This window comes from Hyperoodon ampullatus (genome assembly GCF_949752795.1).
Source record: "Hyperoodon ampullatus genome assembly, chromosome: 4".
Lineage (NCBI taxonomy): Eukaryota > Metazoa > Chordata > Mammalia > Artiodactyla > Ziphiidae > Hyperoodon > Hyperoodon ampullatus.
Genome location: NC_136917.1, coordinates 110,995,571 through 111,014,526, shown reverse-complemented (window position 1 = coordinate 111,014,526; position 18,956 = coordinate 110,995,571). Strand labels below are relative to the sequence as shown.

Here is an 18,956-nt window from a genome sequence, read left to right as displayed (position 1 = left end):
TCTGTTGACCTATCTCTTCTATTAGACAGAAGCTCTGTAAGGGTTGGGACTCTGTTTTATTTCTATCCCTTCAAGACCTAGACTTTTGTCTGGCAAGGTCAATAAATATATTTTTAATTAAAGAGGGAACAAAATAAAAACAGAGTGGTTTGAGATGGTCTAACTGCCTTTTTAAAAATAAAAGAAGATGTAGATACTAGAAATAAATCACACATAGTAATAATTTTAGATATTTCTATCTGTGAATCACAAATAATGCATATCATACACTATAAATCTCTACAAAGTTAAAGATCCTGCACATATCTTAATTAAAAAATAAAATTCACACCAACGTTTCATAATACTTCTGGCATTGTTATAAATAATTCAGAATCACAGGAAAAGACTCTAAGGATCAGCTGAGTACATGAGAGAAAGAGGAAAAAGGAGGGAGAAAACAAATAATTTGGTAATCAAAAATTTTTAAAGGAAAAACTAAATTCCTTACAAATTATTTTGCCTATTTTTCTTACTATAGCAACAAAACAGTACAGTAGAATAGACATTAAAGTAGCACAGAAAGGCAATTTTTCCTTTAGGAATGCTTTCCTTATAACTCTTCATATCTGGTTACCTTTGACTGAATATGCTATAAATATTAAAGAATAAAAATATCACTATTTAGGGTATACATTTTTTAAATACAAAAGCAAAGGCATTACCCTATTGCCCAATCTATCTATACATTTGACCACATGTAAATGAAACACTTATGTCAGTGTTTTAAACCATCTCTGGATAGCAGTGAAAAATAGTAAGCTAAATTAAAGTAGTCTTTATGGATATATTAGTCATTTATTTCATTAACAGATAAATCCTGAACTTGGAAAAATCAACCATTATATATTTATATATATATTGAGGCCTTTGTTGGTAATTTCCATAGACCCAATTTAATAAAATGATCCTATATATAATATATATTCATTTTTTCAAAGGGTATCTGCATTTATAATGTGAGCTAATGCTGTAACAGAAATCAATCTGGCAGGATTAGAAACAGAGTGGCGAGGCAGGTGTGGCCAGAAAAGAGCAACAGGAGGAATCCTTCTGGTTGTGTACCTTGACTGTGATGGATACATGACCTACAAATGATAAATGTCACACAAAACTAGAAACACACACATACAAATGAGTACAAGTAAAACTGGGGAAATCTGAATTAGATTGGTGGATTCTGTCAAGACCTTGGAACCAAGAGGCTAGAGGACAACACCCAGAACACAGAGAAGTACTCCCAGTGAGGGACTAGACCCTGATCAAGGTACTGGTTACAGGTGTTCTGCTGGATATCAAACCTAGTTATTGTACTAGCGTTTTGCAAGATGTTACCCTTAGGGGAAACTAAATAAAGGGTACATGGGATATCTCTGTATTATTTCTTACAACTGCATGTGAATCTATAATTATCTGAAAATAAAGAGTTTAATTTAAAAAACTCAATCTGGCACAATCCACCCAATTTTCACAACACTTCACATCCCAACATGAGATATACTCACTCCCTTCCCCATAATCCCCAGAGTCTCTTCATAAGTACAGCATTAGCTCAAAGTCCAGGATCTAATCATCTAAGTCAGGTCAAGATGCAAATGATGTTCTTGGGTACTGCATCTTGAATACAATTCTTCTCAATACAAAGAAAGACCTGTGAACTGAAGAGACAAGTTATCTACCTCCCACACATCCAAAATACATAGTTTTCCAGGATACAATAATCACAACAGATACTTCCATCCAAAAAGGTGCAGGTGGGGGTAGGGTCTAGGGGGCATGTAAATGTCACGGGTCTATAATAATTCTAATATCCAGCAGGGCACATGTAACCAGTACCTTGATCAGGCCCCAGTCCTACTCAGTGGGAGTATTTCTCTGTATTCTGGGTTCTGCCCTCTTGGTTCCACCATCTGAATCACGTTTCCTTTTCCATAAAAAAGAAGCCCGTGTTTGTAACTGAAAACTTTTCTCAGCTATTTTCCTGCCTACAGAGATCCAAAAGTCTCTTCATTTTGTGTTGTTTCATTACAAGTCCAGGCTGATATAATTGTTTTTAAAATTTTACAGGTTTTTTTTGTATCAATTTATGAATCCACTCATTCAGGCAAAAGCCATGCCCACAGATCTCTTTAAAATAAGTCCTCAACCTTGGGCAATCTATGAGGCTGCTGTGGGACAAAGCCCTTCGATTCTTAGAAGCCCGTTTGTTTAACAGAGAGGAACTAGAAGGCACATCCTTAAGATTGTTGGAGAGCTTTTTGTGTGTCTGAAAGAGTCCATGAGGACCACCTCAAATCTTTCTGAAATCTTAAAAAAGATTTTATAGTTGCACCTTAGTTTCATTTTTGCCTTGAGACCACATTTTCCTAACTTTATTCTGGATTTGATCTTTGTTCTGAGGCCCTTTCTTACTTTGAGAATCCTTTGCAGGCTGGAAAAACTGTCCTGGACCCTTTGTATTTCCTCCAATTCTGCTTGAAAATGAGAATTCCTTTTTTAGCTCATCTCTCTCCATCCATATCTCATGAGATATACCTAAAAGAAATGGCTGACAACACTTTAGACATTCTGCCTGGAAATCTCCATTGCCAGATCTATTAGTTAAGTGTATTTTCTCGTTTCCATGCTACCCTGAGTGATAGTTTTACTAAACTTTCTGCCACTAGATAATAAAAGTCTTCTTATTTCCAGCTTCAAATAATATTGTCATCACTTTCTTTCAAGCCCTCACCAGCCATCACCATGAATCCCTTCCAGGTTTCATGAATAGTCTTCTCCACCCACCAGCTGGTCCCATGTACTTTTAGCTTATGTTACAGCAGCACCCCACTTCCATACAGCAAATTATGTTCTGATTATCTATTGCTGTATAACAAACCAAACTTAGTAGCCGAAAAAATAATAACCCTTTTATTTTGCTCGTGCGTTCTGTAGTTCAGGACTTTGGACAGTGAATAGCACAAATGGCTGTCTCTTCTGACTCCATGATATCTGGACCTCGGTTGTGAAGATCCAAACAGCTAAAATTAAACTCTATTAGCTAAATGTCTATCAGAAATAAACATGGTACATTAGCCTGCATAATCTTGCTTATATATTTTTTAAGCAGGATAAGCTCAATTTGGCCACAAGGCTACCATGAGTTCAATCACAGGTAAAATGGCAACAAAGGCCTTAAAAATTTAATGTTTTGATTATAATACAAAACAAAATAAATCTTAACTGCTTTAAAATTTAAATATTTCATACAGATAGGCACTGATGATCTTTTAATGACATCATTGACCATGTAAAGTGTTATAAGACACACTGTAGTTTCCATTGAAAATTAAAATATTACCTGAGAAATCTAATAGCAACTACTCGAAGTTTTCAATATGATAAAAATTTACTTTTAATATTCTGGACCAGTTTAATTAAGCAGCATTTTTTCTTGCACTTAAAATGAAGTAAAGATATATCAAGAACTCATGAGATAATAAATTATTTTTAATAAATCTGATTAATGTTTACCTATATATTTAAATTGAAGAGTTATTTTTTTTCATTAGATCACTAGTCTAATATATAAATTAATCTCTGACTTTCAGAACTTTCCTAAATATGGAGGTCTTGCTTCTGATTCTTACTCTCTTTCTCTCTGGTTCATTATACAGAACTAAACTTTTAAAATTTTATTTTATTAAGTAGAAGTTATATTCTTATTCTTTATTTTATAAGCTGATCCTCAGGATGATTCATTAACAAAAAAAACTCCTCCTTTTTAAATAAAAATTACAGAAATAAAAACCCTAAACTGAATTACCATTTACCCTCCTGAATTTGTTTTAACTCTGATTAAATTCATTGACTCTCCCCAACAGAAAGACGGTTCTTATGTTCTTATTCTTGACAGCACCACTGTAGTAAAATAAGTATCTACCTACTATTTACTAAAGGAAAAAACATGCACAATTTTTTCTCTACAAATATTTAATGACAAGATCTATTATTCACTCTTTAGATTTCTAATTAACTTCCATTATTAGTAAAAATAAATAAGGTTTTACAGAAATCACAGTTGAACTGAAAAAAAAAACCCTAAATTTCTTTTTTTAACCTAAATTAATCAACCCTAGTTCCCTAAGCACCTCCCTTTATTGCTAGTGTAGTCTTCTGATATGAGTAAGGAAAGCATTGGGTGCTGTTTGTTCCTGACAGGTACTAACAGCCCACGAGATCTACACACACAATTACAGAAAACTATACATAATTATCACTTCTTAAAATTCCTAAAATAAGGGAAAAAATCCTTCTGGCTCTTTTTTATTTCAAAGAAAATTACTGAGATAATTTTTTTCTGTTTCAATCTTACTATTACTTTAATTCCATGAAAATTTTTTTAAAAAGAAGAAGGGAAAGTATTTTAATCAAATAGTCTAAATGAGAAGCAAATCAGGTAGAGCACTGACAGGCAATCTCATATTTTATTTTATCTTTTTACAGAGTTGATGTACCATATTATATAAGTTATAGGTGTATGACTTGGCCATAAAAAAGAATGAAATTTTGCCATCTGCAACAACGTGGATGGACTTGGAGGGTATTATGTTAAGTGAAATAAGTCAGATAGATAAAGACAAATACTGCATGATATCACATATGTAGAATCTAAAAAATAAGGCAATCTCGTATTTTAAATCCATAAAGTGAACAATACTAACACTGGCGTAGTTAGGAAGGTCCTCGTTATGAGGCAGAATTTGACTTGTATACTGAATGACAGGAGAGCTTTCAAAGGCAGAAGCAAGGGTAAGATGAAGGCCTACCTTTTCCCACTGATGGAAACTGTTAAAGTTGATTACTATTTAATAGAATTTAAATCTGGAAAAGGAGACTGAGAGTTTATTCAGATAGTATCTGGAGAACTGATCTGAGCAAGTAGGTCCCTGAGCAAGGGTACCAAACATTTTTGTTCTAGAAATGAACATCTCTCAGATAAGACAGAGGAACTCAGTAGATGCTCCAACTGGATGCACAACTTTGACATAAGAAAATATAGGAGCATGCAGCTCAATAACAAAAAAACAAACAACCCAATCCAAAAATGGGCAGAAGACCTAAATAGACATTTCTCCAAAGAAGATATACAGACTGCCAACAAACACATGAAAGAATGCTCAACATCTTAATCATTAGAGAAATGCAAAGCAAAACTACAATGAGATATCATCTCACACCAGTCAGAATGGCCATCATCAAAAAATCTAGAAACAATAAATGCTGGAGAGGGTGTGGAGAAAAAGGAACCCTCTTGCAGTGCTGGTGGGAATGTGAATTGGTACAGCCACTATGGAGAACAATATGGAGGTTCCTTAAAAAACTACAAATAGAACTACCATATGACCCAGCAATCCCACTACTGGGCATATACCCTGAGAAAACCATAATTCAAAAAGAGTCATGTACCAAAATGTTCATTGCAGCTCTATTTACAATAGCCCGGAGATGGAAACAACCTAAGTGTCCATCATCGGATGAATGGATAAAGAAGATGTGGCACATATATACAATGGAATATTACTCAGCCATAAAAGAAACGAAATTGAGCTATTTGTAATGAGGTGGATGGACCTAGAGTCTGTCATACAGAGTGAAGTAAGTCAGAAAGAGAAAGACAAATACCATATGCTAACACATATATATGGAGTTTAAGAAAAAAAAATGTCTTGAAGAACCTAGGGGTAAGACAGGAATAAAGACACAGACCTACTAGAGAATGGACTTGAGGAAACGGGGAGGGGAAGGGTAAGCTGTGACAAAGCGAGAGAGTGGCAATGGACATATATACACTACCAAACGTAAAATAGATAGCTAGTGGGAAGCAGCCGCATAGCACAGGGAGATCAGCTCGGTGCTTTGTGACCACCTAGAGGGGTGGGATAGGGAGGGTGGGAAGGAGGGAGACGCAAGAGGTAAGAGAGATGGGAACATATGTATATGTATAACTGATTCACTTTGTTATAAAGCAGAAACTAGCACATCACTGTAAAGCAATTATACTCCAATAAAGATGTAAAAATAAAAAATAAAAAAATAAAATATAGGAGCCGGCTAAAGGCAACTGAAGGGAGCTAGTAATAAAAGGCAGAAAGCTTCCCTCATAGTAACACCTGATGTTAAACCTCATTAGCGCTGAAGAAACTAAGCCTAAACATTCATTAAAAACACAAAAGCTTAGTTAAATCTCAAAGGTAGAATTAGCCTGAAAGTCCCAGCAAGTGGACAGGTGATGGAAAACTAAGCATTAAAAGGTAGTGGAAGAGCCAGGAGGAGAACCTTTGAGTATCAGCTAGGAAAGTGCCCTCCTTATTTATTTTGCCCTCTCAGAGAGACCACTTGGAAAGTGAGAGGCTTCCAAGGATACCACGAGTTCTAAAGAACTGGGCAGTGGTGCCAGCTCAATCCTTTCTTGGTTTGAACTTGAAGAAGCATGAGCTCTCATCCAGTCAAGAGAGGAGAATAATTCCCAAATAAGAAACTTAAAATACCCCTACCCACTTCACTCTCCTAACAACCCCTCGGAAAAAAAAATAATAAATTAAAATAAATAAATAAATAAATAATCAGGAATGTGGACATGGAGGTAAAACCAGGGAAGTTCCATTTATATTTCAAACAAAAACTTGTGGAGATTCCTAAGTCTCTGCAAACTCCCAGTGTTTGTTTAGTTACTTCCTGTATGTCTCTGTTGCGAATGAAATGAAAACTGTAGACATAAAGAAAGGACTAGGCACTGTGGGAGGAAAAAATTGACAAAGGAAAATGGGAAGAAAAAGTTAAAGGTTATAGCCATGGTTTGGAAAAGATAGAAGGGTATGCAGGTAGGTGGCCTGTGATGGAACATGTCTCCAGATTTAACTTGCAGAAAGCTCCCAATGTTCTTTCACGAGGATACTCCAGGTTAGAGCAAAAAGGAAGTTAGTCTGGTTATGTGGTTACGTGTTGATGAAAATGCATACAGAAATTATGCTCATAATTTCTAATGCACATTAAATTAAGATATACTATTGTAAGCAATACAGAAGTCACTTTGTGATAGCTAAAAACATTCCATTTCCTTTCTGTATTTGGGCTTTTGTCCATACCATAATAAAAAATTATAACTTCAGCTCTGAAATATTTTTCTTCATTTTCTCTTTTCATATCTCTCTAAAGGCTAACAAAGAAAGGATGATGATCAGGAAGAGGGATAAGATAAGGTGATAAACAGGATAAGGTAATTATCAAAGGAAAGCAAGAAGAAATATTGACTGGATCACATATAATGTTCCCATGGAAGTGGGGGCATGTAGTTTAGAAACAGCATGCCTGAAGAATGTACATTCTTTCATCAAATATTGAGTACCAATTAAGTACAAGCCATTAGACTACCAAGTTGAACATTATGGATTTTTACAGTCTTCACGTATGCTCACCTCCTTTAGGTATGTGAGTTTTTACACTGCTCTTTATTTAACAGGCAAGTCAATACATGCTTGCTAAAACAAAGTTTCAACAAAGAAGGAAGGCTAATATATTGAGATTTCCCTACCTATTAATCTAAGTTTCAGAAACTTCCAGAAGAAGCCATGGATCATTTAAGTCCACTTAGCTTTCCTCCAAATCTGAATCTACTCTACCCCCAATCCAATTCATGACTGCTTTCTAAAATGAAATTGTGGCCTATAAAAATCATTCAGGCATTGACATAGCTGGAGTCCCGTCTTACTTCAAAAACCATAAACAGCTTTTGAATATCTTAGGAACTCAAGATAGTACCTTAACACCAAACACATTTTATTAGTTGCCCTAGGATACAGAGTTCACATTGGATGCATCCAGAAATAGTGAACAGATTCGGTAAATTTACTGGGATATGGAACACACCACTCATGCCGTCTAAGCCAGACTAGCTAGTGTGGTAAGTATTTACCTCTCATTGTATTGTATTTTTCCCCATCTTAACGCTAGTCCCTTCCTTTCTATCACTCCTAAATGTATTTCTTTCCAAATTTCTATCCCCAGGCCTCTGTTCTTATTTTACCCCATTCCCTCATTAATTTAACTCACTTTTATAGCTGAACTGTCTTTCTTCCTTCCAAATTCCAGATTTCTGCTAAAAGTATCACAAGTCTCAGTTCATTAGTCATGTTAACTACAAATTATTTTAAAATTTTCTCTCTTCCTCAGTGCTTACAACTAGACAATCTCATCTTTTTAATTCTTCATTTTCATTCTTAATTTTCCATTTAATTTGCCACCACGCTAATTCAAGGGCTTCTCAGCTCACATAAGACTGTTAGGATAGCCTCCTCACAGTCTTTGTCTTTAGCCCTTTTCCCTTCTTCAGCTCCTCTTACACAATGCCCTCAGATTAACTGTCCTAAAACAGAATTTACTATTTTTTGAATATGCTTGAAAAAATGACTCTCGAGTGCAGACAGAACAAAGCTTTCATCCAGTATAGTTGAAAAAGTACTCAATGAAAATTTGGAAAGCCTGAGTTTTCCAGGCTAAACCTCACTCAGTTTTTAAACAATGGCATATCATATCCTTTGTGTCTATGAGTACCAAGTTTCTTATCTAGTAAAATAACTAGGTCAGCCCAAATAAGAAGTTTTCAAACTTTTTTAAAGTTTTTGGATTGTTTTGGATTCTGACACCGTGAATATATAAAAGAGATTTTTTTAAAAAAAGAAGGTTGCTTATTCAAGAGTTTTACCAAGAACCCTTGGGAGAGAGTTCTTGAACCCTGCAGGGGTAGAAGGGAGACAGATGCAGAAATAGCTGTTGTAATGCTGTTGGAACATGATGAAGATGTGAACTAAGGTACCTGCACTGTGATCAGAGAGGAGAAGACATGTGTAAGAAATGCTTAGGCAATGGAATTGACTGGTTTTGATGACCACTTGGCGATAACAAGGGAGATTAAAAGAGGATTCATTTATGGCACAGGTAACTAGTTAAATCGGGTTTCCATTTAATAAGAAAGAGAAAATAGAAGGAACTGGGAAAAAGTAAAAAACTGAGCTGCTCTGGTTAAAAACAGAAGGAGGCCAAGGGCCTTCTGGTAGGATTCTCTCCCTCTCATTCCTAGGCACCATATGGGCCTTCCACTGCACCTCAAGATTCCAGGGAACTCAGCATGAAACCACTGAAAAGGATGATTTCACAGTTTCCTTACAGCTTTAAAATGCTACCATCTGTTAGCTAAGCATTGATCCCGTGTTTGATTTTTCTACTCTGGTCAAACAGCTCTTCTTTCCATTCCTTAAACATAGTCTACATTGTTCCAACATCAGCCAGTTTTGAAAAATCTCCAAAATAAATTCATGAATTTCATATCTCTAATAGAAAGTTAGAAATGCATGTTAGTTTTGAAAGTATATTTCTGTTGTTTATGTTATGATGCTATTGACAACATAATCACAGGCAGTGCAACATATGCATCAAAAATAGTAAATTAAGGCCTTTCCATTTTCATCTTTCCACATTCACCAGAAATTAGACTTTAATAAAAATGAATACATCAGTGGGAGGAAAGGGGCTTAAGATGAAGTTCCATGAAAATACATACTTTGAAATATAAATAAGGTCAGACCTGTTTTGTTTCTTTATCTCTTTTCCATATTAGCTTCTTCATTTATTTCTTTATGAATTTCATAATGTCTATATAATGCAGTAAATTATTGTAAAAGATTTTTAAGTAGAATTCTTTCACAATGCTTTATAGTTTCCTTGATTGTCTCCCTTTATTCATGTTTCGCATCGAATGACTGAAATAACATATTCCCTACAAGAAATCTCAGGATCAAAAGAAATAGGGAAAATAGCTAATAGTTATTAGCAGTACTTAGAAGCCACCCAGAAGCCATCCTAGGCCGAAGGACAAGTTGATAAGACACACATCTCACAGGTAAAGTGGTGAATGTACTTCTTCAAATCAACACAGCTTGCACAAAAACAAAACAAAATAAACAACTTACCTTACACTATAAGGAATATAAGGTGATTTACACGTTTATATATGGCAAAAGAAATTAAATTGGATCCTACAGGAAATGAAAACAAGGGTAGAAATAATATAGCAGATAAGAATAAGGCGGTGGTCCCTAGGTATCCACAGGGGAGTGGTTCCAGGATCCCCACAGATAGCAAAATCCGCAGATGCTCAAGTCCCTCACATAAAATGGCATAGTACAGTTAGCTCTCTGTATCCACAGATGTGGAACCTGCAGATACGGAGAGCCGACTGTGTGTCCCTATCTGTTGAGCTGAACAACAGCCTATACAGTACTGACTGACAAATGTTAATATATACCTACGATAGTTTTTATCATCTTAATGAATTTTAAATATAACTTTATTTGTTCCTAGCCTATTAAGAACTCTAGTTTACATAGACTGTTTAGGAGAATTATGGCCCAATGTGAAACTATTCATTTGAGCATTTACTAATTATGTCTCTATATGCCAAAAATTAAATATATATCAAAAGTTATGTGTACTTACTCTCCATATTCTTACCTATTTCTTTCCATATTCTTACATATCTATAAATTTTGACTGGTCTAGCAATATAATGCTATCTCTACATGTACTTTACTATTTTATATTTCAGACTTCTTGAGGAAAGATCACTTTTGCTAGATGATAAGCCCATAAGCATAGGGACTGTATCTGTTTTGTTCACCACTACATTCCCTAGAGCCATGCCTCCCAAGATAGAAAGCTTCTGCTACCTGCTTTGATTCACTTATGTCTTTACAAGTTGCTGTTTTATCTAAATTTGTTTTAAAATACAAAGTGAATAAAAGTAGTATTAAATTACCTTCCTGCAACTACATATTCAGTTATACTAAAATAAGAAATGATAAACACTTATTAGGTAATATTTTATTTAATCATTCATTTATGTAAACACCAAACATAATTTGAACATCTCATGTCAGGCACCCTGCCAGGTAAAGAGCATGAAAAAGATAAATAAGACAAAGTCTATTCCTTGAAGAAGCTCACAAATTATTAGAGAAAACATTCTATTACAAAAATCTAATATATAGGGATATTCAGGATATACACAGAGGATATTACAGGATAATGGCAAAGAACGCACCTAACTCTGCAGTAGTTTCTACACAAGTATTGATATTTTCCTAAATAATATGTAATTTTCTGTAAAATAAAATCTTCACAACATACGAAAACATTCTTCTCATATTATTTTATTTACATAATATATGTGTGTTTATATCATTTTTTAAAAAGCATACCATCACTATAAACCTGTAACATAATCCTTTCCACATGTTACAAACACTGTCTTAGGCAAGAATACAAAAACCAGCCACATGTTATCAACAATTATGACTCAAGCCTATCACTCTACCTGAACATCTGAATGATGTGAAACATTTCCAGCTTCCCAACTAACAGACTACTTCATTATGTTAACATTTGTTTAACATCTATTACTTGACAGACTCTGGGGAAGAACAGGTCTGATCTTCCCTGCTCTCAAGAGCTCATTGTAATAATGTTATTTCATTACTGTCACACTGCTAAAGCAATAATATATTTTGACTCTATCTTTGCTTTAGGACAATTAAGGAATCTTCTCTTCATACCAGAGAACTAAAATTATAATCACTGTATATGTTTTTCATTAAAAGTTTAGTAGTATATGTTGATATTTTTGCTAAATATTTTGGAAATAAATAAAATCAGAAATAAATTATTAAATAAAACAACTCATGTTAAGATGTAACAGGAAAAAAATCCAGTAAACATTAACTAGCTCCACATAAAAGCATTTCCTGTGATTTCAGAGTAAAATAAAAACAACAGTAATAGGGACAAAAGGAAACCTAGTCCAATAAACTTTACAAGCTAGCAGGTATTATTTCTAATCACTTGAAATGATGGTTTACATTTCAATGATAATATTGTAATATATAATAATAATTTTATAATTTAGATGAACCTGGTTTTCACTCAGGATAAAAATAACAGGGCCAAGCTAGGTATCCCCCAGCCATATGGCAAAATAATTATCTTATAGTAAAATCTCTCTCTTCTCTTATAAAATAAATTCTTAATTACTAAATTTTCCTCCGTCATTCCTGATCTTATTCTCTACTCCCCTCTAAAAAATCAACAGGTAGACATACTTCATAGAGTCTGTCATAGCAGAGAAGAAACAAACACAGATTTGTTTGGAGACCATCCCTAGATTTTCTGCCATCAGTTCTTAAGGATGAACCACAACAATGGTTCATTAGAACCATTCATTCATTCATTGGAACTGACTGTGCATATTCTTTTTCTAAAGTTAATTATTGTAACTGTTTTAAAATCTTGTTATTTTAAAATAAAAAAATACAGAAAGCCTTACAAAATAAATTTGTGGCATTATGAAATTTTATAAAGCAAACATATCGTTATTGTAAAGTAACCACCACTGTGGTCAGGAAAAAAAGAACTTTGCCAGCCATCTCAGAAGCCACGGCCATGAGCCCCATCCCAATCATAACCTCTTCCTATCTCTCATAAGGAACCATTATCCTGACATGTAATCATTTCCTTGTGATTTTTTATAGCTTTGTCATCCAAAAGTACATCCCTACATACTATTAATTGCTGACTTATAAAGGTATAATTATTTTATATTTGGTACTCCATATGGATGCTAAATAGTTAATATATTTTAAAATATAAATGCAAAGGTCAAAATAATCTTAAATGTTTTCTCTTTTTCTTTTTCTCACAATAAATATGAACAGGGTGATTTTTTGAGGAAAAAGATATTAATTAACACTGCATCTAAAATTATTTGGCAAATAAAATAATATGGTGACAAAAATCCATATTCTAAAAAGGCAATGATTAGAAAACAAACCAAAAAAAATTAAAAACCAAAAGCCAAAAAGGTTTCTGGGATAATTATTACCAAAAAGTTATTAGAAATTATAGAATGGCTCAAAATTACATCTATTCAGTTTATATATCTCTCTTTTAGTATGTGCATTTACCAAAAAAGTCTTTCATGAGCAGTGGTAAATATGCTTATGAATATAACATGGTTACATGAAAACATATGACCACCTAAAATTTAAATTTTATTTTACTAAGATTTTTATTTTCTAATTTTAGAAGAAAGATTAGAACTCACTGTAAGGTGAAATTTAATCTGCTTTAAAGTAACTTTTCTGTATATAAAGTTAACTACAGATATTTGGAAAATACAGAACTATATAGATAAAAATAAAAATCATGCATAATCCCAGTATCAAAAGATAATCACTTTTAACACTTTAGCCTATTTTTTAATTAAAAGGATTATTCATAATTTACCTCATTATGCTTCCACTATCTCTTTTTTTAAAAAATGGTTCTGAAGGACCTAGGGGCAGGACAGCAATAAAGACGCAGACGTAGAGAATAGACTTGAGGACACGAGGAGGGGGAAGGGTAAACTGGGACGAAGTGAGAGAGTGGAATGGACATATATACACTACCAAATGTAAAACAGATAGCTAATGGGAAGCAGCTGCACAGCACAGGGAGATCAGCTCGGTGCTTTGTGACCACCTAGAGGCGGGATAGGGAGGATGGGAGGGGGACGTAAGAGGGAGGAGATATGGGGATATATGTATATGTATAGCTGATTCACTCTGTTATAAAGCAGAAACTAACAAACCATTGTAAAGCAATTATACTCCAATAAAGATATTTAAATATATATATATGTATAACTGAATCACTTTGCTCTATAGCAGAAATTAACACATTGTACATCAACTATACTTCAATAAAATAAATTTTAAAAAATAAAAGAAAAAAAGTAGTTTATCTTTCATTATCCATTCAATCTCATAGATAAGTGAAGACTAGAAAATAATGAGAGTACTTTTTAAACATATCAGAATTTATACATGCAAGTATTTTTTTACTCTGAAGATGCAGCTAATAAAGAAAATATTTTTCAGAATGCTTCCTTGAGAACTACCTTGAAATTCAGTAGGTATACATACTAATCACTATCTTAGAAATGGTTCCCAATGGACTCTAATATAGCAATATTACATGACAGAATTTTACCAAACTCTTATTGTTTGTTCCTGTTTCCTATTTTCTTCCCTGAGTCTTTCAAACTTCTATATTTACACATTAAACATGAATTATGTTGATCATTTTCAGAAATTATCTGCTATTAAGAATTCAGGAAATCCTACCCATGAATATTACCATAAAAGTTTGCTACAGAAAACAAATGCATTTCTAAAAATCCAATTGCAATATAAGATTCTGTAAGTCAAACTCTATCTTTTCAGCGACCTCCATTTGAAAAAATTTAGAGATGTATTACCATTAAAAATAAATTGACTTAAAGGTATAATAAAAATGCCACCTAAGAAATCAAATCTCTTAAAACTAATGTTTAAGATAAAATTATGAAATATCTGATAAAACATGTGCTAATTCATAACAAATTGTAAAATCCAAATACTGACTTTTTTCTAAACTACATTTTCTAGGACCAAATTACATGGTAAGGGGTTATTCTTCCTATAAAATCTAATTTCACTCCTACCTCTGGTCAATGCTCATTTTCAAAAACCTTGAAATATTTAAGTGGGTTTCTAAAGTGAGTACTCTCTGAAATACCGAAAGCACCTTATGGATGCAAAATGATTACGATTACGATGATGATGATGGCTATGACAACAATGATGATTTATCTATGCTTCTAAGAAGGAGATACTAAATTAGTTCAGTGTTTCCTATAAGATCTCCATGGTGAACAGAAGGCTGCATCTTTCTATACAATGGAATTTTGAAAAAGTACTTATATAATTAATTTCTTAAGATGTAGATCCATAAACATTGTACACCCTTAACAGCAGAACACTGATACTATCTAATGCCATCTAGTTGTCAAAATTAGTGGTTATTTTAAAAACCTTTCCCATTGCTGGCAGGCCAAACCTAGGCACATCTTTCTTGATTTAAGAGACGGATGAGATGAGTATCTCACTCTAGCCAGAATCCTTACACTCTTCGTGGTTGGGTCTCTGCTTTACTTTACAGCCATTACCCAAAGGTGAAAAAGGAGAAGGAGATTGTTCAAATAAATGCCATGTCCTGGGCCCTGCCTTATCTGCCTTTTCTGTACTTTTTCTTTATATGCAGCAGCATCTCTTTCACTCACCTTGTCCCCAAGAGCTAGTGTTTAGCACATAGCAAGCTTTATGAGTACAATCAATATCAGATGAAGTAATCACAAGCAGTCTCACTTTAATCAGTTTAGTATACGTTTAAAGTATTACACAGTATTACAAGATGCCCAAGATTTTCACTTCTCTTAAATCTGCATACTATTCCTTGTGCTGTGTTTGGGGTTATAATTCTTCTGGCTAGTTCCACTCTTCAGATTAAGGCTGAGGTATTTCCTTTGGAAGAACAAGTTCTTTTTCCCCTTTGAGCCCTGGTTCTGGTTTTAAAGGCTGTTTACACAGAATGATGCCTCCCTTCTACCAACCAAACATGTATCCTTCTGGTAAAGTTTTAGGTACTTAAAATCGATATTTCCTCAGGCTCCAGGCCCAATTCCACTTCCTCCACACCAAGGAAACTGGTTTTCCTCCATCCCAAACTCAATCTGCATGTCTTTTATGGTCAGTTCTCCAAACACAGTGTTTTCCCAGCCCCTTCAAAACACAGTCTCCTCATTCTTAAATGCTATTTTTCCCTAAAGAAAACCTACTCCCCCCCAACTTTTTGGGTTTTTTTTACAATTTTACTTCCTGATGCCATCAACTCTCTAAAATCACATTTACACTTCTTCTAAAAAAACACTCAGTATACATCACCTAGCCAAGGATAGGCCACTGCTCTTCCTTAAGAATTAAAAAAAAAAATTCACATTTTCATTTTTGCCCAGACTCTTTTGCTCTCTTATCTTATATTTCCTTTAATTTACAATAAATTTATTTATGGAACTGAATTCAGTGAAGGGGATATTTAGCCTTATGATGTGTAACTAAAAGTTGCAAAAGAGAATAATGTAATATTTCTATATATTTTTAAAATGCTATATGTAGAAGAGGAACTTTTCACTTATAGAATTCTTCTGATGAATTTTGTGGAATAATTACTACTTAATTTTTATAAATCTGCAACTTCACAAATCAGGCACACTTAAAGATAAGAAACACCTTTAACATCCTGGAGTTAGGACTACTCTCTTATCCTAAGTTTCTTCAACAAGACTCACAAGCCCATTTCACTTTTAAAGTGATGAGCCTACTTCCCAAGACAAAAAATAATTTCTTAAGTACCAAAGGAAAAAAATGGATGGTCCAATGCATTTTTCAAGAACAGTGGTTAAGAAGAAAACTGACAATATAACTTAGTAAAATTATATAGTAACTTACATAATCATGGAAGGCTTTTGCTTCACTTGAATGTTCACATGTTTCCCGTCTTTCTGGAGCTGCACAGTAGAGATCCCAAAATACACTAAAAAAGTAATTATGGTAACATTAAGAAAATCATATAATGTCAAATGAGAGATCACAATTCCAAAAATTAGAAGACAAATGTTCTTTACACAAAATGTGTTTTCTTCTTCAAGACAAATATTTATTTGAAAGATTTAAATACAGACAAGGCTCGTCATGTAATAATAGGGTATAACCCAGCCATTGTTCAGAAATGCTAAGATTTTTCTAAAATGAAAATTTAATTTAAAAAAATTTAGACTGTCATTCTTAACTGTCTATTTACATGACTTAAACACATGATTGAAATAATTATAATACTTTTCACAACTTCCCCATGAAGAATGAAAAGGTTTTAAAAATACCAATTTAATCATTAAGGAATTAAAGTAACTTTATTTATAAAAGTGGAATTAATTTTTTCAAGATAATTTTGTTGTCCAATCCCCAGACCGATACCCTACCCTGACCGTTAAGTCACACCTGTCAAATAAATATATTTTCTTAAAATATCCTCTGGTTTTCCCTTGTAATTACAAAGACAGGTTAGTAATTTTGAAAATTAAAAAATTCACACTAACTTTCTTTTTTTCTTCCTACTCAAGAACAATGGGAAAAAGCAAGACGGAACTGGTTGAGAAAAAATAATTATACTGCTTACAAAACATATGGCCCCAGTCATCCTCCCATTTATAAAATTAACAACAAACATGAGCAAGGGATTAAAAATCAGCAAAGAAAATGGCTGAAAGTACTGGCAATAAACAAAGGTAATTTTACTGATCAACAAGTATTTTTTATTATACATTTCCCACTCTATAGAATTGGAAAGTAGGTTAAGCTGAGTGGTTAACAGCACAAGTTTTGGAATAGGACATATTTGAGACAAAAGCTGTTCCTGCCGTTTACTAGCTCTTTTTTTTTTTAATCTTTATTGGAGTATAATTGCTTCACAATGTTGTGCTAGTTTCTGCTGTACAACAAAGTGAATCAGCTATATGTATAAATATATCCCCATAATCCCCTCCCTCCTGAGACTCCCTCCCACTACTAGCTCAATTTGTTTAAACAGATAGGAATTTCCTCCTCCATACAATGGGGTTGCTGAGAAAATTAAATTATACAAAATAAACACAGGGTCTTATAGTAAGCATATTATTAATAATATCATCAACACTATAATTAGCTTGCACAAAAGCTTAAAATGCATACATATTGTTAAGGCAGGTCATTGGGCTGAGGGCACAGTTAACAATGGTACAATAAAACTTGGTAAATCAAACTGGTCTCTTTGTTTTGACCCTTGAAGTCTCATTTAACCTGGGTCTCTCTCCTCAGTTAGGATAAAACATTCTGTATGCCTTATAACACAATTAATTCAGTAAAATAAGATTACCCTTAGAGGTGAAAAATATGAAAGATTAAGTACTGGCATTTATTTCCTTTTAAATTTCTATAATAAGAAATACAAAGCAAACAATAAAGACCAAATTAATTTAAATAAACTTCAATTCCTTTAGGAGAGTGAAAGCAGTTAAAAGTTGTACCTGACCTCCCTCTATCCCTTTTAGGATAAAAAGTATAAGAATTATACACAGACAAGGATACAGCTTAAAGCTTCCCACCTGGATCAGGCGTGTTATAAATTACAGTATATTGCAATTATTCTCATTTTCATGTTCTTAAGGAACTTCAAAGCTCTTAAAACCAAAATTTTATAATGGTTGTCTTAAATTGTATTTAGTTTAATCACAGAATATTATATGCAATATTATGACAATGTTTCTCTTTATGAATTTAATAGGAGGTCAAAAATTTGCAAGAGCCAGATTAAGGATAATAAACCAAATTACTAAAGCAGATAACTTTATATATGGTATTTCTAACAATCCTACATTACCTATACATTTTTTCCTTGAATAAAGGTAAAGAAATATATCCTTTTAAACTCATTTATCCAAGGGAGAAATACACAGTTCTAAAATAATAGAGACATCAATACTCTACTCTCAATAATGGACAGAACAAGCAGACAGAACACAAGCAAGGAAATAAAGGGCTTAAATGGCACAATAAACCAACTACATCTAATAGACATACACCGAACATTCTAACCAACAAAAAGCATACACGTTCTTCTAAAGTTCACATGGGACGTTTTCCAGGATAGATCACATGTTAGGGCACAAATTAAGTCTCAACAGACTTAAAAAGATAGATATCATACAAAGTATGTTCTCTGACCACAATGGGATAAAGTTAGAAATCAATAACAGAAGGAAAACAGAAAAATTCACAAATTTGTGGAAATTAAACAACACATTCCCAATGGGTCAAAGAAGAAATCAGAAGGAAAGAAGCTAGCAGAAGGAAATAATAAAGATTAAAGCAGAG

At 33.5% G+C, this 18,956-nt stretch overlaps 1 protein-coding gene across 23 annotated transcripts in view; it reads right to left on the bottom strand.

Annotated features, from left to right (window-relative positions):
* The window catches only part of SSBP2 (single stranded DNA binding protein 2), a gene marked incomplete at both ends in the record, with an annotated part of 301,811 nt that overhangs the window by 183,520 nt on the left and 99,335 nt on the right, over window positions 1-18,956 (bottom strand). For 21 of the 23 annotated variants that reach the window (XM_079702653.1, XM_079702669.1, XM_079702654.1 and 18 more), the window contains one exon: window positions 16,497-16,581. The exons of the other annotated variants lie outside the window; for them this stretch is intronic. In XM_079702653.1, the coding sequence (XP_079558779.1) occupies window positions 16,497-16,581 (85 nt within the window). The remainder of the gene's footprint in view (window positions 1-16,496; window positions 16,582-18,956) is intronic. 23 annotated transcript variants of the gene reach the window in all.